The sequence below is a fragment of the Carassius auratus genome, chromosome 37 (genome assembly GCF_003368295.1).
Source record: "Carassius auratus strain Wakin chromosome 37, ASM336829v1, whole genome shotgun sequence".
NCBI lineage: Eukaryota > Metazoa > Chordata > Actinopteri > Cypriniformes > Cyprinidae > Carassius > Carassius auratus.
Window position 1 is genome coordinate 7,194,980 of NC_039279.1, and position 26,724 is coordinate 7,221,703.

The window sequence follows — 26,724 nt, forward strand, 5'->3', positions numbered from 1 at the left end:
GTTGTGTGTAAGGTATTGTTCAAAACTGCTCGAAATGAATGGCTCACAAATGTTCAAACTCTCATTTGTTGCAATTCTGATTACATCACCCTCTCCATGGTTATCAACTCCCTAAATATATCTGTGTTGAAATAACACAAAATACAGTGAGAATATCAAAGCCTCCCTCAGAGGGATCCATTTTGGTTGACACTGACGCTGTGAGTCAGTAGCTGGAGAAATTTCGCTTTCATCTAATTGCAAAGATAATGTCACTTTTTCTTCACTGCCATGCATCTTGTAGATATCTCCATTAGACTTAAGATTATGCTACATTTCTTTACCATGAATAAAGAATAAGAGCAATAATATGAAGACATATCTCAGGAAAATGGTTCTAAAAGTGCTGGATTTGTGATGTTTTTTCGTCTTTAACAGTAGTACAGCCCTTTCTGGTGCTCTTTTTTATAGTTTCAAATAGAATCATGCCTTGAAAGTGATATAAAGAACCTCAGTGCTGCTGTGAAAGAGCCTTTTCATATGAGTCTGGAGGGGTTTTGCTTTATTTTTTATTTATCCACCTGCTCTACACCTGCACTGTAACCTCTTAAATGGTTTAAAATAAGAAAAGATGCATTCAAAATGAGAGAATTAGATAAAACAAGAAATATTTTTAGCAGTATGTGGATGATATTTCTAAAGTTTTATATCACATGCAGACAAGTGTTACATACGGAACATCGCACCAACCATTAACAAGCTTGATTTAGAAATGTAACTATGAAATCAGTATAATGTCAGTTCTGTTCTCTATTACATAAAAAGACATTCAAAGAGTCATTTCGGCTCACCTTTTATTCACAGATCATGATCATTATTCTTGCAGTACTGGCTTTTAATCCATAAACCAGAATGTAATTATGTGGACTGCTTTGAACCTCTGAACCCAATGATTTAATATACAGTCCTCTGAGTTACTCTGTATGAGATAATGATTTGAACCAAAATCAAGAGAACAGACACCGGCCCTAAGAGCAAGATTTAAAAGAATAAAGCCTAAGACTATAGATAAAATGTCTTGTCATTTGAACGGCAACAGAACGGTTAACAGAAATGATCGAATCTGCTTTATGTGACACAATAGAACTTCAAACACTTTTTTTCTTTCAACATTGATATAACAGAATGACAGTGCATGTGCTGTAAGTTAACTGCTGTTATTATTTCAATATGTAAAGCTAGTTATATTACACGACTGCCCCCCCCCCCCATCACTCTTACATGTGTTACTGAGAATGTTTTAAAGATTTAAGGGCATACAAGATGAAAATATATAATATATTCCTTACTTTATATTCTTGTCATATTCAGATTTGCCCATGCTCTGGACTCTCTGGGAAATTATTTTTTCACGTAAACCAATCAAGACATAACTGTGTTCTGCATTATTATCCCTTCATATTCCAGATGCTCACCCAACGTGTTCTGAATGATCCCATCAAAGAGGTCTGTCTAGTCACTGAAAGTACAAAATTACTAGACCTTTTTTCCCGCAGTGATCCAAGATTGTGGAAGAAACAATACTGTGTTGCATTACCATTCCAGCTTGACATTACAAGAGTACTGGTGGCTTTAAGAAAAAATTGAATGAAAAAGAAGTATCAAATACAGAATGGTAAATTATTTTGGTCATGGCATGAAATAATCAAAACATAAACCCAGTGTGATTTCGTTGTATAGTACAGGATGTTAAATTCGGCATGTCAGTGACCTGAATTAAAGAACAAAAGCATTTCCTCCCACAGTGCACTGAGCAACTGAACCTTGCAGATGAAGTGGAGCTTTTTCCAATGCCACAGCCAAAACTAATTACCTTAATGGGGGTTCCCAAAAGAAACAGCAGAAATCTATTATGCTATATTTATTTTAAGCCTTACGCAAACACCTGAAACTAGATCTGTTTACAAATATGCAGGTGCAGAAGACACATCTGCATGTTTTGTATGGACTTGGTAAAGATCAGAGAGCATAGACCATCTCACTTTAACTTAATACAACAAATAAAAAGTGGAGAGAACAGAATGGTTTCTGCTCACCTATTGCATTCTTCATCCATGTGATTATTCTTGCCGTTGGCACTACTAGCAATAAGTCCATTTACAGCAAATTGTCCTGGGTCATTGCTAGTACAAGCATGTCTTTGTAATAGGATTCTCTCATTGCAAAAAAAAGAAGAAAAAAAGATTATTTGATGTCTAGAAGCATGCAAGCGGTTAAGCCATCAAATAGATCTCAAACTTTTAACTTCACTCCTACTTTATTTTATTAAAAGCCAAAGGCTTATATCTAAAAATGATACTGAAATATTTTTTAAATGACAGGGTGATTCATAATGAAATAATATGTCCACTCTTTGAAATGCTATTATTAAATATTGTTGTGTGAGAATGTCACTAATGCCCTTTAAAAAAGCTGCCACACATATCCTAGGGCTAGTTGCATAAACTTAGTCTCTATGTTAAGACTGTGTCTTAAATACAAGTTTGACCAGCTAGCAGTGAGCAAAGGAGTAATCAACAAAAGTAATCAGTCTATTTTTGGATTCAACTTTGACAAATCTATGATTTAATAACTGAATAAAAAAATAAATATATATAATTATGGTCAGTTTTAAATAAAAAAAATGGATGACTAAATTGTTAGACTAGTCTAAACCTTTTATTCAAGTCTTAACAAAGCTAAAACTTTCATTTGACAAGTTCACGTTATTCTTGGCACCACCAGAAGTGTTAACAGAGCCAGCATAACTCTCCAAGATCATATCAAACTCTTTGTGTAATATTCATTTAAAACACATGAAGAGTCTACTCTCTCTTTTATCCTAAATCTTTAAACAAATCCCAGTAGCTCTTTCTGCAGGTTACAACATTATGCCACTAATGGCGACATGCATTTGTCTTTATAAGCCAGTCAGTGAATAATTTATTCAGCTGATTCATTCTAAAATGCTGATTCATTTGAAAATGGAACACCCCCTACTTTGTTGCTCAGAGACAGTGTTTTTAGTTTAATTTATATGCTGTTGTATTTTTTTATTCATATTTTAATTAGCTTTTATTTCACAATTATTTATTTTTTTATGAATATTTAGCTTGAATTAATTTACAGTTTTAGATGTAGTTTTACTTACATTTTTGTTGTGTCTGAGTGATATTTTTTAAATTAACAATTTCAAAGAAAGATTTGTCACTTGATATTTAATTGTTTGTAAATGCAAATTAAATTAGTTGATGATGATGATGAATTGCTATGCACGAATGTGTTCATGTTTTTTTTTCAGTAGTTTTTTTATTTTGCAGTGTTTCTAATGGTAATACAATAAATTAATTGATAATATAATTAACTATTTAATTTACAATTACATTGTAAGCCATTTCCCCTCATCTTTGTAATCTTTTTCTTCTTTTTCTGGATTGATGCAAGCGTTGACTATTTGTAAGAACAGAGCATGTGCAAAATACCCCCCCCCCCAATCTGAGGTACCATCCTGTCCGATTTATTGGGCCATAGTTCATGCTCCTTGAGGCAAGCAGCATATTTCTGTTGGCTCAGCTACCCTAGCCACCATTGCTGCCATGCTACAATGGCAGAAACCCCCCCATTGGGATTGTATTCAGGTCAGCATCATCTCCCCATGCTCTGAGAACCCCACCAAGGAGAATTGGCTCTCATTTCACACCTAGAAGACAGGCTGGCAGTTTATTTCTTCCAGCACATTGGGGGAAGAGGGATATGTGGCCATCTGATGTGCGTCACTGAAACAAGGCTCGTACAGGTCTGCTACTTGATGCCAATGCTTATTTTACTTCACATGCAGAACCATGGTGCCCATTTTCACAAGGAAATACCACCTTTGATACTCCAATCCTAGTTATCAAAAGAATTTTTTGTATGATAAAATTTTTTTTTTCTTTTTTGTTAATTTTTTTTTTTTTTTTTTTTGCGAGAGAAAAAAGAAAAGGAAAATTCATTCTACAGAATGACGACTCTCTTGAATGGTTTTATGATTAAACTAGAAGCATCGAATTGCATCTTTGACTGGCTCACCACTCTACAGTAAGGTGTGGTCACATACAAGCCAGATTTCATGGGCAAAAAAGGGTCCATTGTCTATTGTTAACAGTGATGTATGTAGCACAGCTTACACAGAAATAAGTTCTGGTGGACAGTGCAACGTATGCGTGACTGGAACCAACCTGACCAACTTGAAATCTTTTGCCCTCTTGTGAAATTCCTGATAGCATGGATTTCTGCAGAGTTTAGCTCCAACCAGCTCCAAATCACACCTGCTTGGAAGTCTCTAGTAATCCTGAAGACCTTGATTAGCTGGATCAGGTGTGTTTGATTATTGTTGGAGCAAAACTGTGCAGAGCTGTGGCCCTCCAGGAATTGAGTTTGAGACCAATGGTCTAAATGGAAAGTATTGCTCAAAATACTACAATGGAAATGGAAACTAAAGAATTTCAAGTCACATGAGCCAATATTTTATTCACAATAGAACATAGATAACAAATGTTTAAACTGAAAAATGTGACAATTTTATGCACAAAATGAGCTCTTTCAAATTTGATGCCTGCTACAGTTCTCAAAACAGTTGTGTTGGGGCTATGTTTACCATGGTATATCTCCTATTCTTTTCAAAACAGTTTGAAGATGTGCTTTGAGGTTATGAGTTTCTGTAATGATGATGTTGGAATTTGGTCCCAATCTTGCCTGATATAGGTTTCAAGCTTTTCCCAACACTTTACAGTTTGAAACAGTTCATTATAAATGAAACTTGGCCCACAGGACATGACGGTGCTTCTGGATGTTCACATATGGCTTCCTTTTTCACGATAGAGCTTTATGGTGCTTTCACACTTGGTTCGCTTGCATGGTTCCAACAAAGGTCTTCGGCCTTGTCCCTTATGCACAGAGATTTCTCCAGTTTCTCTGAATCTTTTGATGATGTTATGCACTGTAGATGTAGACAATCTGATGTTGAGGAACATTATTTTTTACACACTCTTTCACAGATTGGAGAGCCTCTGCCCATCTTGACTACCGAGAGACTCTGCCTCTCTAAGACATGCTTTTTATAGCTAATCATGTTACAGACCTGATTTCAGTTAACTTAATTGGTTGCTAGATGTTCTAACAGCTGAATCTTTTTAACATTTCTTGCTTTTGCTGAGTGTTTCTCAAAACCATCATTCAAACAAACATTCGCAAACTTACATGGTAGGAACTAAAGCTCTTGACCTGTGGTTAGAAGCATAGTTTCTTGTTAGTAAGACATATGGACTTAAATAAATTATGCTTTTGGGCACAATAAGCAAGCTAACAGTACAATCTATACTGTATATTCCATTCTATTTAAATATATATACATTTTATTCAATACATTTTAGAGCGTGCCATTTTTGAAGAGTGCGCAGGTGCATAAATGCACAGGAATGCACACATACTTATCAGTTACTTAGTGGCTTATGAACTGCTCAAGAATTTGATTTGCTGATCCTGAAGGCTTTTGTGCAGGGCAGATTTAAAGAAGTGAAGACGGATGGACTGGAAGGAAAGCTGTCTGAATGCTATTGGTCTACTCGCTGATCAAGCAAAGCAGGGAAGCTGGAGGAAACACTTTTGGTTTTTCACTTTATTGCACCATAGCCATTGCCGAGATGTCCATCTGCCTAGAAAAAAAATCACTCCTGTTTCAAACTGATAGCTGCCACTGTCCAAGACAGATAACACACACATGGAAGATTCTGAAATGACACCAAAGAGAATTGAATTAAATCAAAAACCCACATGGGTTGACAGCAGAATGAGCACCATTGGAAGGGGATTTCCCCTGTTAGCGCCTACTGAGTGGCATCAATCCCACAGTGCCTTTGTCACCTATACATGCCATTCGTGTATACATTGATTTGAATAATTCCTTGTGGATCTCCTTTGCCTACATGACGGATTAGATCTGTTGGCATGTTGGACACGCTCATGCTAGCACAAAAACACACAACCCCCAATGCTTAGATCCACACACCACTGCCCGAAAAAATATGCATAATTTATTTAATGTAGCACGTAGCAGCATGGGGAAATGACAGATTAATGTATTTTCTGCAGAACACTTAGCAACTCCAGACTGTTTATCATTAGACATGACAGAAACGGGAATCATTTCTATCCTCTGTCTGTTCAACTTCAGCATTAAGTGGACAGCCAGCTTTCATTATCACGGTAACATTAATGATACATTAATCATTGTTCATTAACGAACAATGAAGTTAATAAAGCTACATGTTGTTCATGTACACAACATACCATGGCATATCCACATATCATTTTCTTCAATATAAACAAATAACAATTATTTTGTAAAGCTGTTTCTGACAGCACAAATGTTTCACTGTAATCCTGCTGTGATATATGATAATCCGCTTCTCATCTCTTGAACTTTCATGTCCTCATGTTCTCCACTGGCAAGAGAGCTTCAGACTTTGCTCAAAGGCTTATTGAGGTTCCATATGAGATTACCTTTTACAAGGATTTTTCACCCTTGGAAGAACAGCATGCCTTGGCATCAGTTTTTTTTTTTTTTTCATTTAATGGCACGAGATCCATTGCCTTGCAGCACCGTTTCTCCAATACTGCTGCTGTCACCCCTTCTGGAATGATCCTTCAATTGGAAAATAATGGCAGATAAATAGAGAACAAGAGAGGAGGTCTGGAAGAGGCACTTTGGATTTTGTGAATATGTGATCTCAACAATATATTTTACATGAATAAAATGCTCCATCCGTGTGTGGACTGCACAGCCGGCAACCTCCCAATTGCGGACATACTTCCACTTGGAAGGAGTTAACATTTAGCTATGCAGATTGAACAAGCTCCTGAGGCAGATCGAGTGATCAGTTTATTATTTATCTCAAATGTCTTGCAGGGCATTTATACATTCTATCCAATGAGTAAAAATGCTAGGTGTAAATACGCTCAAGGTTTTCAAACTTTATGATGCAACAGACTCATTAAATGATGATCACCTGTATATTTTATATTCATATCTTGAACAAAGCATTTCTAAGGATGTTAATTTTTAGAAGGTAGATGTCTGCAAACGGGAACAACATAGAAGGCAAGACAGTGGGAGGCTAAACATTCAATCACCAGCAACATCAGTGTGTGTGTGCAACTTTTAAAGTCCTTCTAATGTGAAACAGCTGTAAACTGATGATGAGATCTGATGAACAACAGGAACAAAGGATTATTGGACATGGAGTCTGGGATTAGTGGTAAAGTGTGCAGGATGTGGTGTGCTCTAGCTAGAGATTGTGACAGAGCACCCCCACTCCCCCCTAAAAAGGGGTTGCTTCCAGACACTCCTTAACAAACCATAGTCCAGGAGGGAGGTGGAGCAGAGGCAGAACAGGGGGAGAGATGGAGGGCCAGGTTCATGAGGAACTGAGGAAATGGGTGACTGAGGCCCAGCCGCCGAGGCAGGAAGCCAAGGAGGGGCCTGTGGAGCAGAGAGCCAAGGTGGAACTCGGAGCAAAGGCAAAGCAGGGAGCCAGAGCAGAGACTGCGGATTAGGAGACCACCAGAACGGAGCTAGAGAATATCACAACAGAGCAAATGAAGCAGAAGACCACCCGAGCATATAAATGAGGATACCAGGACTGAGACTGAGACCTCAGAGGAACTGAAACATAGGAAACAACCAGTCTACTTATGGCCCCAAAGACCAAGGTAGAAGACATAGAGTTTATCAGTAGTCTCCTTGGCCATGACAGACAGTATTACAAGTAAATTGATGCCCTCCTTGGCATTTACTAGACAGAAAAAAGGTCTAAACATAGATGCATTGACTGAAGTGGTACAGACAAACAGTTCAAAATCAGACACATATGGGAGAACTGGACAGGCAGACAGTCCATAATTTTATTCATTAGGGAAAAAAGGAAGTGCAGACAATTCATAATTAGACTCATCCACTCAAACTGGCAAGACAGACCGTTCAAAATCATATACTACAGCAGAATTTAGAGAGAAAGATTTACAAACAGCACCTTTGGCCATAACAGGGCGAGCAGAGAGTTCAGGGGCAGCCCCTTTGACCAGGAAAGGACAAGCAAAGAGTTCAAAGACGACCTCCTTGGTCATGACAGAACAGACTGAGAGTTCATAGACAGCCTCCATAGCCGTGACAGGACAGGCAGAGAGCTGATAAGTGGATACCACTAACACCTCTGTAGGTTCTGGAGCAGATGCCGCCACCTCTGCAGGTTCTACAGCAGTAGCAATAGGAACTACAACAAACACGGAGAATTCAGAGACGGCACTCACATCCAAAACAGAGGCTTCAGATAACAGGAAGAGTTTGATACTAGCCTCCGTGGTAGAAACAGTGGTGACTGGGAGCACCGTGAGCTCGGTAAAGGGTCCTGCTGTTATCAGAGGAGGTTCTGCAATGGAAGTTGCCATCTTGGGGGGAACAGAAGCGGACTCTGGGACAGATTCAAGGACTGGAGTTAACTCTGGGGCAGACTCTGGGACTAAAGTCATCTTTGTACTGTGCTCAGGAGCTAAACGCCTCACTAGACTAAGGTCAAGGGCTGGAAAGAACACAGATTTCCGGAGTAGAGTGGGCGCCACCACCTCAGGAGGTTCTGCAGTGGAGGCTGCCACCTGTGGGGAAACCACAGTGGTATGTGCAGCCCAAACACTGAGAATGGCTGTAGCCATCTCCAAAACTAATGGTGCTGTGCCTGGGAAAATGGGGTGAATAGCGGCCGGCAGGCTGGAGAGTGTAGAAACTGTGTGGCTCCAGAACGAAGAGTCTGTATGGCTCCAGAACGAAGAGTCTGTATGGCTCTTGAGCGTAGAGATCTTTGGAATACCAGCAACTTGCACCAACACAAACTGAGGGTCCTCCATGCTGGATGCCAGCCTCGAATATCTTGAGATTTACTTTGTTTCTTCAAATGCAACATTCATGATGCTCTGGAACACTGGAGTAGCATCCGTGATGGCTAAAGACTGTGGTCTGACATTCCTAAAGGCCGGAGGCTCTGGCTTGGCAGGCTTGACATGAGCAGGTTTTGACTTGGCACAACTGATGTGAGCAGGCTCTGGAAGATCAGTTGAGATGTGGAGAGACTCTGGAAGATCAGCTGAGACATGTTGAGGTTTTTGGAAGATCAGCTGAGACATGTTGAGGCTCTGGAAGATCAGTTGAGATGTGACGAGGCTCTGGGAGACAGATGAGACGTGACGAGACTCTGGGAGATCAGCTAAGATATGACAAGACTCATTAAGATTAGCTAATACGTGACAAGGCTCTGGACAATCAGCTAAGACTTGATGATGCTCTGGACGATCAGCTAAGATGTGATGAGGCTCTTGATGATAAGCTGTGACGTGACAAGACTGTGAAATGGCATCCATGATGTGACTAGATGCAGGAATGGCAGCCATCTTGCAAAACGTCTCTGGATTGGCAATCATTTAAAAAAAAGATTGTGGATTGGCAGCCATTTTGGGCAGAGACTCTGCTTCTCCCACAGTAAAAGGGGAACCAACTAACAAGAGTGCAAAATCCATGATGTCCTTCAAACTACCATTAAAGTCCCCTCTAGGTCCCCCATTGGCTCATTGAGTCCAAAACGGAACAAGTCCTTAAACAAAATCTCATCATAAAACGGCACTCAGTAAGAGAACTCACAAAATAGATGGACTTATTCCTCAATGCATAGGTTCCTTTAATGAAGGTGCAGTAGTTGATTCACTGGGTCCATGATTGCCCTGGAATGCTAAAAAAGCTGCTGGATCCAGGTATGGCTAGTGATTCTGTAATGTAGGGAGTCGAGACAATGGAGTTGGGGATCCAAAAGCAAGGCTTTATTTCATAGAGTGTAGTCATAACAGGCATGGTCAAAAACCAGCAAATAATAACATACATGGCACAAGCAAAATAGTTATCTACAAAACAGACAATGGTCAGGGCAGGCAGCAATAAATCAAAAACATGGTATCAGTCCAGTTATCAAACACAAAAACCAGGAAACACAGAAGCCAAGACACGGGAGGTTAAACATTCAATCACCTGTCAAGTCAGAGAGTGTGTGTGCTAGTTTTAAAGTCTTTCTAATGTGAGACAGCTGTAAACTGATGATGAGATCTGATGAACAACAGGTGATTGCAATTGATGATGTGTCCAGGCAGAGGATTATGGGAAATGGAGTCCTGGGTGAGTGCTAAAGGGTACAGGATGGGGTGCCCTCTAGCCAGCTCATGGGCACCCCAGCTAGAGATCGGGACACCAACGTTGTAGAGAGCGATACATAAAATGCCTTAACACTCTGATACATCAACTTGTAGACGACCCTGTATAATTCACTCTTCCTCTTCTTCAGAAACATTTTCTGGTTTAAACACATCTGGCTGAATTAATCCAATATTGTCGTTTGCCATTATGTAGTGTTTACTACTTCAATTAAAAGTGTGTAAAATGTTAAGGCATGAAAAAAACATTTTCATGGGAAATATATTTAAATATATAATTTTGATTATCAAAAATTTGTTTTAATGGAAAAAGTTGAATGACTGCGGGATTTAACAGTTAGAAATATTACCTTACAGAAACAATTGACTATATTTACTCTTAGTGCAGATTTTACCCCAGACCATTGAAAAAAAAAATACATACTTAACAGAACTTATTAATTATTCGACATACAGTTATTTATTTCATGCTGGCTGTTTTACATTTCAGAATAATTTCTGCTAGATTCATGCTTTTCCCATCACATTAAAATTGTCATGCAAAAGACGTGTGACTTAATTAACAGTAGCCTCATATGACCTCACAGTCCACATGCTCAGTCGTACCCAAAGCATACAACAAAACCCTCAAAACAATGGTGTCACAGAGAGGGCGATGAGTGCCTCACGGGTGATGATACTTGACATCTGGCAATCACAGTGCTTCCCTCTTCCTGCCATGGCTGCATTTTGCTAATGTCAAGAGCAAGAGGGGGACACGCAGAGAATAGTCCTCTCTGATTTGCAGAAGATATCACTTGCAAACTCAGATGCCCTTCTGCCGATTCCATCCCAGAGGGATGTGCAGCTCCTGAAATACCCTCCTGCATCTTTAATGAGAAACTGCAAAGGTATCTTATAGTCACATTGTTGACTTGTTCTCAGTCTATGTGCTTTGTGATAACCTTGACATATTTAACCTCAAAACACTCTGAGGAGTCTGGGGATTTTCAGACAGATGCAGACACAGATGCAGCGGATGGTTAGAAATGACACAAAGATAAATCATAGGAAATATATTAATAGTAATAAATGGGGGTATTAAACAGATGGCATAGGTTTGATTGACAGACGGATAGTAAAGCAGATGCAAACATGTTTTCCGCCACCTGCAAAAATCTCAAAATATTTTTGTGATTTTCACTCGGGTCTAGCAATGTCAACAAGATCCTGGGGCGAAGTCACTGTTGCCTCACTTTTGCATCACTTACGTTATTTCAGTGCAAAAGAGTTTAACCAACCATTAAATACTCTTGCACCAATAAATAGTGCTGCGGTTTCAGTATTTAAATTGAAAACCTGTCATTCTATTCAGCAGAAAAAAACACCCGCTTTCTATGTAAATTAGGCATAAGATTGCATCTTATTCACAATATTCTGCACTATTTGCCTGATGATATTAATGTAAGCTATTACTACCCACAGTTGGCAGAGTAAGTTTCATTAAAAGAGATATTTCTGTACATTCTGCCTTTTCTGCCTTCTCTTCTGTTCTGCCTCAATTTCGATTTCCTGAACTGATCAGCATGCAGAATAGCCATTAAAATTTGAATGTAAAGAAAAGCAATTAAAATTAACTAAAATTCTAATAGATTCATATAAATAATTCCATGAGAGCTTTGAATGCTTGACAAAAGCAAAAGCATGACTTGACAAAAGCTTGTTTGAAAGTTTTTGAAAACATTTAAAAAGCTTCCAGATGAAGGTTTATGAAATGTATTGAATTTGCAGCTTGTGGACGACTCTGTGCTGCAGGTAAAGATTATTTGTTTCCAAAACAGCATTTAAAATGGACACAATTGGGGCCACATTAAGACCACGCTGGAACCCAGGGCTATGATTACTGCAGGGCCCCCCCATCACAATAATGATCAAACAACTTCCACTACATCATCAGCTTTAGTAAAATAACCTGATAGCTGGGGAATTTACTAAGTCATGTTTTTTCTGTTATTTGTATTTAAGTTTTCATTTTTTTGAGCTCCTCTATCTAAGAATTTTTGTCATTTTTACTTATCGAATATTGTTCTTTGTGCAACCATTTACAGATTAATGCAGAATGAAGTGAAGAGAGGTAAATGCAGACATGCTGGGCAGCGATCAACTGATATTTACGTGCACATATAGTTCAAAAGTTAAATATAGAATAAATGCATTTGATTGGTAAACGCAATTCAAACTTTACATTTAAATTCCAAATGGTAATGCATGAAATTTACTTAATATAACAGTGCTAATAAGTTGGGGTGGGGGGGGGGGGGGCGTGGTGGCTTTGCTGATTGACAAACCAGTCAATCTACTCCACAGCGAATCATGGGCCCCTCCTTGCTCAGGCCCTGCCTTGGCCAATGGTTAATACGGCCCTGTCTGCTCCCCAGTAAAATGAGAGTCTAGAAACACATAGATAGATAGATAGATAGATAGATAGATAGATAGATAGATAGATAGATAGATAGATAGATAGATAGATAGATAGATAGATAGATAGATAGATAGATAGATAGATAGATAGATAGATAGATAGATAGATAGACAGACAGACAGAGCCAGATAGATAGATAGACAGACAGATAGATCTCCAATTACCAATGTTTGTTTAATTCACATTGCCTTTATTACAAAACCCCAAATCAAAGGTGGAATGGCGATCAAGTCCATCCATCATCCGTCTAACATGGACTGATCTCTCCAATCAAACTAGTGACATTTTATGCATTAGCAGCTGCAGTGAACATACATTAGGGCACATATACAACAAATCTGCTGTCTTATTCAGTTAATGGCTATCCTCTTAATGCAAGTGATTCCTGGAGAGCAGAGCAATTTTTACTTTTCTCATGAGAAATTGCATAGTAGAAGCTGTCAAACGAAAGCGTAATCATTTTCTTTAATATCCACAGGCCTATTACAATGGCACTGTCCAGCGGTGTAAAGTCTGGAAGTGTTTATCTGCTGTTTTAGACACACAAGAGGCTGCTGACCCAGATATGTGAAGAAAAACACCCATGCATAACTTAAGGTGCTACATCTAATAAAAGCCTCTTTTTCAGGCCAATAAAGTATTAACTAGGGTGCTGGAACGAGACAGGGTGAGGTGAGCGATGTTCTGCAAACCTTTGCATTCTTAAGGAAAAGGACTGGTGCTTTTCAAGGGGATTTAGTTAGCTGAATGATATTTGGCTGGTTCTGTATTAAATTCAGTGGAGCATTTAGACTGTTCAGGCAGTGCCTGGATCTTACCTTACATAATATGTGGAGTCGTATTTCGAACCTGTTATAGATTACTTTCAGAACCTACATCCATTACATGGCCTTGAACATATGTAAAGACAAAATCCAATGTTGTTTCACTCATAGTATCCATCAGAAATCTAGATAGATGTTTATGGGGGCATATATTCATTTAACGGATTAGATGCCCTAATTTTGGATCACTTTTTCTGTCTCAAATAAGTTGAGTATGAGTTGTTGTTTTTTTCTTTTGTTTTAATTTCAATACAAACCTGATAAAGTAAAAAAGGAATGGAATTATTTACAAATCTCATAAACGTATATTTTATTTACAATAGAATATAGATAACATATCAAATGCTGAAAGTGAGACATTTTAAAATGTCATGCCAAATATTTCATGAGAGCTACAAATTCCAAGAAAGTTGGGACAGGTAGCAATTAGAGGCTGGAAAAGTTAAATTTACATATAAGGAAGAGCTTGAGGACCAATTTGCAACTTATTAGGTCAATTGACAACATGATTGGGTATTAAAAGAGACTCTCACAGTGGCAGTGTCTCTCAGAAGTCAAGATGGGTAGAGGATCACCAATTCCCCCAATGCTGTGGTGAAAAATACTGGAGCAATATCAGAAAGGTGTTTTCTCAGAGAACAATTGCAAAGAATTTGAAGTTATTATCATCTACAGTGCATAATACCACCCAAAGATTCACAGAATCTGAAACAATCTCTGTGCACAAGGGTCAAGACCAGAAAACCATACTGGATGCCCATAATCTTCGGGCCCTTAGACGACACTGCATCACATAAAGGAATGCTAATGTAATGGAAATCACAACATGGGCTCAGGAATACTTCCAGAAAACATTGTTGGTGAGCACAATCCACTGTGCCATTCACCGTTGCCGGCTAAAACTCTATAGTTAAAAAAAATAAGCCATATCTAAACATGATCCAGAAGCGCAGACAATTTCTCTGGGCCAAGGCTCATTTAAAATGGATTGTGGCAAAGTGATAAACTGATGGTATAGGGTTGCATGCGTGTGGCATTGGCAGCTTACACATCTGGAAAGGCACCATCAATGCTGAAAGTTACTATATATCCAGCTTTCTAGAACAACATATGCTCCCATCCAGACGTTGTCTCTTTCAGGGAAGATCTTTCCAACATGACAATGCCAGACCACATACTGCATTATTATTATATAATTACAACATCATGGCTGGGTAGAAGGAGGATCCGGGTACTGAAATGGCCAGCCTGCGGTCCAGATCTTTCACCCATAGAAAACATTTGGCAAATCATAAAGAGGAAGAAGCAACAAGACAGTTGAGCAACTAGAAGCCTGTCTTAGACAAGAATGGGGCAATATTCCTATTCCTAAACTTGAGTAACATCTCTCCTCAGTCCCCAGACGTTTGCAGACTGTTATAAAAAGAAGAGGGGATGCCACACAGTGGTAAACATGGCCTTGTCCAAACTTTTTTGAGATGTGTTGATGCCAACTTATTTTTCCCTTAAAATGATACATTTTCTCAGTTTAAACATTTGATATGTCATCTATGTTGCATTCTGAATAAAATATTGAAATTTGAAACTTCCACATCATTGCATTCTGTTTTTATTCACAATTTGTAAAGTGTCCCAACTTTTTTGGAATCGGGATTGTAAATCTGAATTATTTTCACAGAATAAGAATGACTTGTATTTCCCACTTTCTAATGTTTCCGCTAATGTCAATTTGTAATTTGTTATTTAATCCATCATATCAGTGTGTAAGCAGTTATGTCAAGGCTAAACAATACATATTGTGGGAGCATTATTTAAAATGGATTGAATATGATAAATCTGTAACAACTAGCATCATTTTCTTCCAAAAGTTTATTTATACATGTGTAACTGACAGAGTTGCATATTTATATATGTACTTTTATATATTTATTTACAAATATTTCTTTTTCTTTTTTTTTGCGATAGGTTTGCAGGTAAAAATCTGAACTAAAAAAAAATCCTTATTGTTGAACCCCATAAGTAACTTTCAAAATCAGATTTTCAGATGCTTCATGTACTCATTTTGAGTGCCTGCCTGTTTCTTATTTTTAATTCATACTCTTTCTCACATCAGCTCGATGGATCTGAAATATATTGTGCTTCATCTTCTCTTTGACTAAAACAGTTTGAAACGCAACAACACAGTGACATTTTGTAGATTGTTGGTAATGACTTTATGTGGATTTCTGTGGCGCTCTCTTATGAGAGGCAGCATCCTGCATGTCTAATGAGGAATAGTGAACAAATAAACATATGGAGTGGATAATGAGGACATCAGTGTTTATAACACCAAGCAGTCCAATCTCACACTCTCTCAAAGTGTTGGCACATTTATGGATATTAAACATGGTTTACACTGTATACTGTATTGTCATCTTGCCCTTTGTGAAAAAACGGATCTCTTTTTATCAGCGTTTACCCATTGTCCATTTGCCAGTGTATTCACTGCGGTTTGGAATAATTAAGATTTTTTTAAAGACGTCTTTTGTGCTCACCAAGGCTGCATTTATTTGAACAAAATGTAAAAACAGCAATATTGTGAAATATTATTCCAATTAAAAATAATAGTTTTCTCTTTTAACAAAAGGTGTCATTTATCCTTGTGATGGCTAAGCTGAATGGTCAGCAGTCATTACTCCAGTCTTCAATGTCACATGATCCTTCAGAAACCATTCTAATATGGAGATATGGTGCTCAGTTATTGTTCAATTATTACAGTAATGCTGTTTTTTTCCTCATCAAATGCAGCCTTGGTAAATATAGACACATCACTGAATAAACATTTAATTTAAAACAATCTCAGTTATTCCAAACATTATCATTCTCCTCTTGTCATGTGTCATGCAGTGTGAAGTAGCTGTACACAGAAGGCAAGAGGTCGAACACTTAAAGCTAACCTTTATGATCAAGTGCACTTTGACTTCATTTTTCAAGAAAGAAAACGTTCTGCCTTCCTCAAACTAGCCCATTTAGAGCACAATAGTGGATCCTGATAGAAGCAAACAGCTTTCATACACACTTTTCTATCGCTCATCCGCAGCTGTTTCACAGGATTGTGCCCTCTTCTTACAGTTACAATGAATTGTGACCTTACTTCTTCTGAGCAGCTTATACTTCTATTCATCCGCTGCTGCTATCTGTCTGTTTGAATGGGTGTTATTAATAGTGCCAAATAATACTGGTCAAGTTAATCAAGTCGGTAAAATCACAAAATAAATGAAATGTAATGTGCCACTGCCACATAAACAGAGTATAGTTGTGGTCATACAGTAAGTTTGCATACACCTTGCAGAATCTGCAAAGTGTTAATAATTTTAAGAAAATAAAAGAAATTGAAAAATATCTTGTTTTTTTATTTAGCACTGCGCTGTATTTCATGTAACAGATGTTTACATATAGTCCACAAGACAAAATAACAACTAAATTTATACAAATGAACCAATTCAAAAGTTCAAAAACTGTTTGATTGTACACATCTATTGTTAACAAAAGGTGCAAACATTCACTAATGCTCAAGAAAGCAACATGATGTATTAAAGGCCGGGGACTTTTTTTTACTTAATTTGTCTGAAACATGTGTCTATCGTATTTAACTTCTGAAATGCAGTCGTAATGACATTTCTACAAAAAAAATTGCAATTTCAATAGTTTTCACCCCTTTATGCACTGTGTTGCATTCTTGAGCATCAGTAAATGTTTGCACATTTTTGTAATAGCTGTGTCCAATAATTGTGTGAAAAGATTTTTAAAATCTAACTGTTTCTGCTGGAAAGTGTTCAAATATGCAGAAGATGCTGGACAATCAAAGAAGATTTTCTGGAAGATTTTCTGAAGAAAAGCTGGTAGTGTAACAAAACAGTTCATCCAGGTAACAGATGGGTAACTTTTGAATGGGGTCATTCAGCTATATCATTTTGCGTTTGTGAGCTTATGTTAACATCTGTTACACTGTTAAAATTATTAACATTTTGCAGATTCTACAACATGTATGTAGTAGAATCTGCAAAAAAAAAAAAAAGAGAGATTACTTAAATTCTCATTATTAATTAAAAAATTAATTAATAAAAAAGACAAAATGTAATGATAAATTCATAAATACTCTCCAGGGTCAGTGCACTATTCTTATTGTTGGGTCCTGATACACACGCATTACATACATGTATACATTTCCAATATAAATATAGCAGGCAAGTTTTCATAGACTATTTTTCATTCTTTTAACTCATTACCTCCCTTAGAAACTGTGACAAACTCAGCCGTCACCACTCTTCAAATTCTGTTATCGCTCTTCACATTTGGTGAAAACAGCAACCGCTGTAAGCTGTCATTTCACTGAATCTTTTCCGTAGGTCGAAACTTTACACTCGCATCCGCTTCCATCTAGTCAAAGCAGACCTGGATATATAAGTGACATCACACAGCTCCCCACACACAGCTGTTAGTGATGTCACAGAAATACAAACACATACTCCCATAAACACTGACTGATATATCGTCATACTGTAAGCAAGATTCATACTCTAAAACCTCTCAGACTTCAAGAAAGAAAAGTTCCTCTGAGCTCATGCTCATGAAGGCTGAGACCACTTAAGCTAAATTTCAACAATTGCCCAGGGATCATCCACTGTGGGCCGTTTACATGTCTTTAATAAAACCCGATCCATCACAGCAGATCACAAGTTGGATGTGACCCCAACAAAACCATCTTTCTCTTCAGTGACAGATAACAATTGCTAATTAATGAATGATAATGTTTCCTTGTTTGGCAGGCTAGTGGAGATTTCACAACATGAGAACAAACACCGAAGGTCCATCAGTTGTGAACACTGAGCTTGCTTAGCACGTGGGTGGTTGCATGCACCGCAAACAGTGCACAAATGCTTGTGTTGCCATGACGAGAGCGATAGCACAAGGAGAAGATGGTGTAAAGGCAATTTGCAACCAAACACTTGGGAGGAAGTTCTCCCAGTGGAGATGAGTCAGCTTCTTACACAAAACAAAACAAACACTAAGATACCCAGGAAATTGAATAGAACCAGGCATGGGATCACTCCCACTTATCTGCTACTTCTGTCAAATTTTCAAAAGAGTAGGCCGAAAAGTCTGTGGTGTACAAAATGAACAGCATGGATGGTTAACAGGAAAGTTTTGGCCCAAAAAAACAACAAATGTTCTTCAAAAAAGAGGTGTTTATGTCTTTTTTATTATTTTATATGAGCTTCTTCTGGCTTCTTGAAGTTTATTACATTTTTTGACCTTGGCAAACTTGAAACATATTCTTGGTTTGTTATGGCTCACACTCACACAGTTATTATGTGCTCATCTTGCCACTTACACTTTGTCAGAGGTCACAGAAGAGGTCACAGTTCTGTGGACTTGGAGAAGGAGACTCAGCCCCCACTTAATAATGTCCTATTTGCCCTTTGCCTGTTAGAGATTAAATATTTATCGGATATTAATAGTCAAAGTGTTTTATTAAGACTTGGACAAAACATGCACACACACTGGCTATATATATATATATATATATATATATGTGTGTGTGTGTGTGTGTGTGTGTGTGTGTGTGTGTGTGTGTTACACATAAATTAATTAAAAATATACTTTTTTAATAATACAGTGAATATCTGCCAATTACACACTAACCAAAAAAAAAAAAAAAAACTCAGAAAATGTAATTAAAGAGACAGACTAAAATATTTCAAAGCTATCTGACTTTTGAAATTAGAGTAAAATACAATTTTAAATCATTTTAAGGGCACAAAATTTCCTCTAATTGAAGAATCACCCGTGAACCCAACGATTCAAGGTGTAGGCTCTGTAATGCTTTTTTCATGTTTTTAAAAGAATTGTCTTATGTTCACCAAGGCAAAATTTCTTTAATACAGTAAATACAGTGATACTGTGAAATATCAGTTTAAAATAAATGTTTTCTTTTGTAATTTATTTAACATTTTTATTTATTCCTGTGTTGAATAAAAACCTGAATATTCAGAAGCTACTACTCAAGTCTTCAGTGTCACGTGATCCTTCAGAAATCAGTCCAATATTATCCTTGTTTGCTTTTTATTAATATGTTGAAAACTATTATTCTGCTTAATATATTTTTGTAGAACCCTTGATAATCTTTTTTTCAGGATTCTTCAATGAATAGAAAGTTCAAAAGAACATTTATCTGTAACATTTTGAAATCCCTGACAGTTTTTAAGCAAATAAATTCACCCCTTCTGAATAAAAATATAAATTGTATTAAAAACAAAAAGAATTACTGAGCCCAAACTTTTAAATAACAGTGTACATAAGTCCAGACATTCATGTGAAGTTTGCACAGTACGAGTCTGTGCACTCAAAGCGTTCACTATCTGTTTCCCTGAGTCATCCAATTTTTCACATTACATAACAGAAAATAATGATGTACTATTAACAAATAAACAATATTTTCCACGCTCTTTAGCAAAACAGAGAGAAATAATCTGTTGTTATTTGATGAAAACATTAGAGAAAACAAGTGTACTAAGTGCTAATGTGTGTACAGTAGTCTCTAGTGTTTTTCTGAAGCTCTGTTGAGCAGTAATCTGTGCGATGTCTGCTGTGGTATGACTCACTACACGCGGCTCAGTACAGACGTGTGTCAGCAACCCTGCTGCAGGGCTAAGTGATTAATTAGTCACAACAGGAGCTCTGCGCTGACAGCTCTGCCACGCAGGTTACACCTCTTTGATCGTCACTCACCACTGACAATTCATCTCTATGAACCAGAGGAAGTCAAGGGAGGAAATCAATGGGACCAGTTGTATATGCATACTATTGCTTATTCTTATTAGACTGTCACATCAGAGGAGGCAGATTGGACCGGGTTGTGACACTAACCGCACATACATATCAAACAGCTCATTATCAGATCCATTCAGTCTGATTCTTTTTTTATCTGCCTGCGACCTACTGTATGTAGAGAAAGTTTTAGAGCCTTTAGGTGTCTGTTTCTCTTTTATTATTAGTTGCAACTGAATCACAAGTGACATACGTCAGCAGTAAACAAGACATATTATCAGGGATGACTAAGGAAATGCTGTAAATTAAGACAAAATAATGATGCAACCCTTTAACAATATTTTATTTTGTTTGCAGAAGGCGGCCAGATAAACAACATGATGCAAACGCACCCGTATCCAACCCTCAGCCAGCTGTCCCATGTCTATGAGCAACAGCAATCGGCGAAAGAGCTCAACAAATACGCCTCACTGAAGGCTGTGGGTAAGGATGTACACTCGAAAGGATCATTTTTAGCATGTCAGTGTTATACACTAATGTGGTTCTTTCCTGTACAACATTCATAAATTATTCCTCTTACTGAACATAGCATTTACCGCAGAATATTTTACAAATGATTAATGAATCCCAGAATAAGACTTTGAAATCTTATTGGGTCTGTATTGAAAGAGAGTCACTGTACTTCATTGCAGTTGACTTTTAAAAATATATCATTAGCAAAACTATATATATGTGTGTGTGTGTGTGTGCGTGCGTGCATGTATGTGTGTGTGTGTGTGTGTGTGTGCGTGCGTGTATGTATGTGTGTGTGTGTGTGTGTGTGTGTGTGCGTGCGTGTATGTATGTGTGTGTGTGTGTGTGTGTGTGTGCGTGCGTGTATGAAGTAACAGTTTTCTATTTTAAAGTGGTCATATGATGCTTTTTTAAAGATCATTATTTTGTGTATTTGGTACAAAATATGATGACAAGATTTAAAAAAAAATATTATTTTTCAAATACTGTACATTATTGTAGGTCACATAACAGACACAGTGATGAAGCTCATATGTGTTTGCAGTACACAAGCCACGGACGGTTAAGACTTGTAATTACGACTTTGTGGTGGCTTTCATGTGATTAATTCCCAAATACGATGTTAATTTAATGGTCATTATTACATAAATAATAGAATTAATTTATTTAATAGATATATATTTATATCTTTTTTCTGTATAAAGTATAGGCTACTGAAATGAAATAAATAAAATAAACTACAAAACTTTTTTAACATCTAAAATTTGTTAACATTTTAAAATTAAATAAAATAGAAAATAAAACTAAACCAAAACCAACTATGATAGTGAAAATCATGGTAATTGAAAACAAATGAACTATTTAATTAACTATCATAACCCTGTTTTAAAGTTGCTATTGTTTAAAGTGCTTAAATGCTAACTAAATTAATTTAAAAAAATGCATAAATATCATGCTATGGTTTAACCATAGTATGTTACCATCATTGTTTCTCCAACTGCTTCCTCAAGGATTTCTAATTGACATGAAACCTGAAGAGAGTGTCTCTAGTGCATGTTATTTAGACTGTGAATTACTTCAGGCTTCCTTCCTGCTCTTATAAATGTTCTAATTTCACCTCATCATGGGTGACATAAACTATATGACATCATCGGACAGAGAAAAACTGACCCTCTGGAGTCATAGTTATTTTTTCTTATTGAATTGCCTCCTCCATGAAAATTCTCAAAGGTGCAGGATTATTAGAGCTGATAATTCCCAATTCTGCAAATCAATACTTCTCTCTCAGTCCCCAAATACATTTCTAAGGTCACAGAACTAGACTTCCACCTGACATAGAGAATTGGAGCTTCTAATAAAGCCATGTACCAGAATATCTTCCCACAAAAACCATTTGAGATCCAGATGACACTAACTCCAAACCATGGAGTCACGGAGTTGTGAGCCGAGAGATATTTGACCTCTGTCTAGAGGCACTAGCTACAAAACCACGATTTATCTTGATTATGGCTCTTGAGGATGTGCACTGTTGAGCACTGTAATTGATTCACCCGTCTGTTGTGAAGATCCGTGTATCGGTGGAAAAATGTCCACCGTGCATGACGTCTTCTTCTACTCCCACAGACCAGTGATAAATAAGATTTATTATCACACTGCAGACCAAACTTATTTTAAGCATGAAAAGTTTATCTTCAAGGTCGTCAAAGCAGCCAACCATCAATATAAGACTAAGGAAAATTCACACTAGATGCCTGGTACACTAAGAGTAATGATTCCCTTATAAACATGAATCACCTGGTAAAAAGACCACATCTCTCAAAGGAGCGTGACATGCTGTACTTCAACTGACCACAGATTGAAAACATTAACTCCTTTTGTGATCTTATTGATCTTTATTATTATGATTGATTGATAGCTCATATTTTGTCATCAAATTATCGTAATTAGATCTTCTATTGAAACGTGAGACATATATGCCAGGCTTCTCCTATCATTTAACCCCTACGCTTTCTTAAAATCAACCTCAAACTCAAATTCAGATCTGCCTTTATCTAATCAGCAACTGATGGATAATTAGATAATTTTGGTCACAGTATGAAAGAAAAGATTTTTTCTCTACTTGAGCCAAAAATAGCCATTACTGTTACAACACACAGCACAAAGTGTCCAAATTTACTATAAAAACAATAATAACTTAACATAATGTTAGTTTTGTTGCACCAAAACAGTCTTGTTTCATTTTCTTCATATAGGAATAATAGCATTTACTGTTGTGGTCAAAATTTTATGCAGGATCTGCAAAATGTACATTTTTTACTATACTTAAATGCATCTCTTACATAAAAGATGTTTACATAGAGAAAATATTAGTTGAATTTATAAAAATGACCCTTGAATATGGAGCCAAAAGAGTCTCAATAAAGATAAATGCACACACTACATTCACATATGCACACACAGGATTCATACATGCACACACATGATTTATAAATACACACACAGGATACACAAATGCGCACAAAATTTACAAATGCACACACAAAATTTTAAAATCACAGAAGATTCACAAATGCATACAAAATTCAGAAATGCACACAAAATTTAGCAATACACACAATTCAGAAATGCAAACAACATTTACAAATGCACTCAAGATTCACAAATGCACTCAAGATTCACAAATGCACAGGACAAGATTCAGAAATGTATTTCTGATGCACACACACATATATCTTGATTTACAAACTGCTTGCGGTCTGTGAACTTCACTGCATTTGAGGGGAGTCTCAAAATTCATACACAAATGCAGTGAAGTTCACAGACCGCAAGCAGTTTGTAAATCAAGATATATGTGTGTGTGCATCAGAAATACATTTCTGAATCTTGTCATGTGCATTTGTGAATCTTGAGTGCATTTGTAAATGTTGTTTGCATTTCTGAATTGTGTGTGTATTGCTGAATTTTGTGTGCATTTCTGAATTTTGTATGTATTTGTGAATCTTCTGTGCTTTTTAAATTTTGTGTGTGCATTCGTGAATTTCGTGCGCATTTGTGTATCCTGTGTGTGTGTATTTATGGATTATGTGTGTGCATGTATGAATCCTGTGTGTGCATATTTGAATGTAGTGTGTGCATTTATCTTTATTGAGACTCTTTTGCCTCCATACTTGAACCCTTTCCAACAATGACTGTATGATTTGAGATCCATCTTCTCACTCTGAAGACAACTGAGGGACTTACATACAAGTATTTCAAAAAGTTCAAGTGCTCACAGATGCTCCAGAAGGAAGCATGATGCATTTAGAGTCTTGAAGGTCTTGAAGGTCATTTGAATTTGAAGGTCTTATCTTATTTTGTCTTCTGGGAAACATGTATCTTCTGTAGCTTCGAAAGGGCAGTGCTAAATGAATAAAATATGATATTTAGGCAAAATAAGAAAAATATCCACATCCTCATTCTGTTCAAAAGTTCACACCCCTGGATCTTAATGCGTCATTTTTCCTTCTGGAGCATCGGTGAGCATTTGAACCTTTTGTAATAGCTGCGAATGAGTCCCTCAGTTGTCTTCAGTGTGAAAAGATGGATCTCAAAATCATACAGACATCGTTGGAAAGGAGTTTTTCCAACAAATTTGTGGGACCTAAAGGATTTTTCAGAAGAACAGCAGGCAATTCAGCTGTTCAGAACAAACAAGGGACTCATGAACAACCATTACACAAAAAAAAAAAAAATAGAATTATCTGAAGAAAAATCTCAATTAGCCTAATTTTTCCTCTCTATCTTTCTTCAGCGGCCAAAGCCAATGGTGATTTCCTCAACAAGCAACACCGCCACTTGGTCGAGTTGGCGGCTAAGGGAAGCCTGCCACTTCATCCAGTCAAAATGGAGTACGTGGAACCCACCGCTTCCTACGTCACAGAGGTCCCATGCCTCAAGCAAAATGGACAGAAGCCCAGGAGCATTAAACCCAACGTGTCCCATCCCGCAATGGCCTACAGCTCCAATACCATCGCAAACCCCGGCATGCTGAGAAGCTGGGAGGCTGCAGAGACTGCGGGACGACGCAAAACCTATGGCCCTAGGAAGATGTGCACGGTGGAGCAGGTTAATCAGCTACACACTGCCCGCAGTCATCATTATCTTCCCACGCAACCATACTTTGTAACTAACAGTAAGACAGAGGTGACTGTGTAAGAGGCTGAATACATTTCAAAGCAAGCAGCAGAGAGCCAAAAGTGATTATCGTCATGAAAGGACTCTCCACACTGCCCCTAGTGGACTGGAGGCACAACATGAGTGAGCATGTCATGTCCTCACGACAACTGATATCAGCTGACAGTGAGGCCAGGGTTACTTCGAAACGTTTCCACCACCACTATTTATATTCACTGTAACAATGATGTGTTTGTATTCCGTCAATGAAATGGTAAAAGGAAACGGATGTAAAGATTTGGCACACGAAAGGTTTCAGATCAATAGCAATAAGATGTAATAAACGTATATGAAAGAGAATGGCTATGGAGAGATGAGACATTACAGAAATGAAACATACTGCATTATTGATCGCAGATATTAAAGGGCTGACATGGATTATGAAACATAGGGCGATGCTCTCATCTGAAATAATATACAGAAAATGTATCGGCTGTGATATTGATTTGTTGAAGACAGCGTAAAAGACACTGGGTTTGAGGCTGTGCCTTTTGTTTTGTCATTATAAAGCGCCTCGGTCAAGCAACTGAACAACTGATGCTTGAAATATGGAGTCTGAAGAGTATTATTAGTGGTGGTCACATGTACTAAATATTTCATGTGAAGGTAGCATTGCCATTCCATGAGCAGCACTGTTAAAGAACATAGAAGCTTGGGCACAACTTGTTTTTTAAATACGTGTTTGGTCTCTTTTTGCGTACATTTGGCATTACTTTTTTTACGTGTACTCTCAAGCGCATACAAGCATGTTGAAATATTTGTCAAAATGTCATCAGCAGGTATATCTGCTGCCACATGTACCGTAAGGTTTTTTGAACTTTTACAAAATGTGTTGTGCAGAAGGTACATTTTATTTATTTATTTATCCCCCCCCCCCCCCGAACAGATGTGACACACGATGAAAAATAATATAAAAGTATATTTATACCATTGCCAGTATACAGTAAGTATGCAAATTATACAATGCATTGTGCCAAGAAGTAGCTGGTTGAAGTTGTTGTGTTCAGCATTATTTATTTAAATATATTTATTTATTTTCTGTTTTATTCAATAGTGTGTTTGAGAGAAAATGTTTCTGTTGCTACATCATATTATCTTATAATGATGTAGCTCTGGAGATGATGTACTTTAAACTGGAATAAAAGAAGCTTTTTCTTTCGTCATTCTCTTCATCTTTATTTTTCCCCTTCCATTGCTGTCTTTGATGCTAACAGGATGTTGCGTTGTGAGGTTTTCATAAACAGGTCGATGAACTTTTTTGTATCCAATTGAGTTAATTCAACAATGCGTAAACCTGGAAATATCAACCCAAAAAACTTGACCCGCTCATGCACTTCTGTCTGATAGCAGGGGAACCAGATCATGTGGAATAACTCTAATCTAGGACGGATCCTGTCAACCTCACCGCCTGATAAAATGTCTATATACGCCAAGCTTATTCTGTTGTATGTAGTGTGCATAAGACATAAGGAGTTCAGTAACTGCTTGTTTGTGCATTAGGAAATCTTATTGTACCTTTGCAGATTTATTCACAGTTGTTTTGTTTTTCATTCTTCTCCATTCTACCATCATGCATTAAATCTGAAATAAAGAGATGCACGA

General features: G+C 37.4%; 1 protein-coding gene across 1 annotated transcript in view; it reads left to right on the forward strand.

Annotated features, from left to right (window-relative positions):
* The window catches only part of LOC113056028 (protein shisa-9A-like), a 28,830-nt gene extending 2,545 nt beyond the window's left edge, over positions 1-26,285 (forward strand). Inside the window, exons 3-4 of the mRNA XM_026222479.1 lie at positions 20,755-20,880; positions 24,701-26,285. Coding sequence (XP_026078264.1) covers positions 20,755-20,880; positions 24,701-25,104 — 530 coding nt within the window. The 3' untranslated portion in view covers positions 25,105-26,285. The remainder of the gene's footprint in view (positions 1-20,754; positions 20,881-24,700) is intronic.
* The last annotated feature ends 439 nt before the right edge of the window (positions 26,286-26,724 follow it).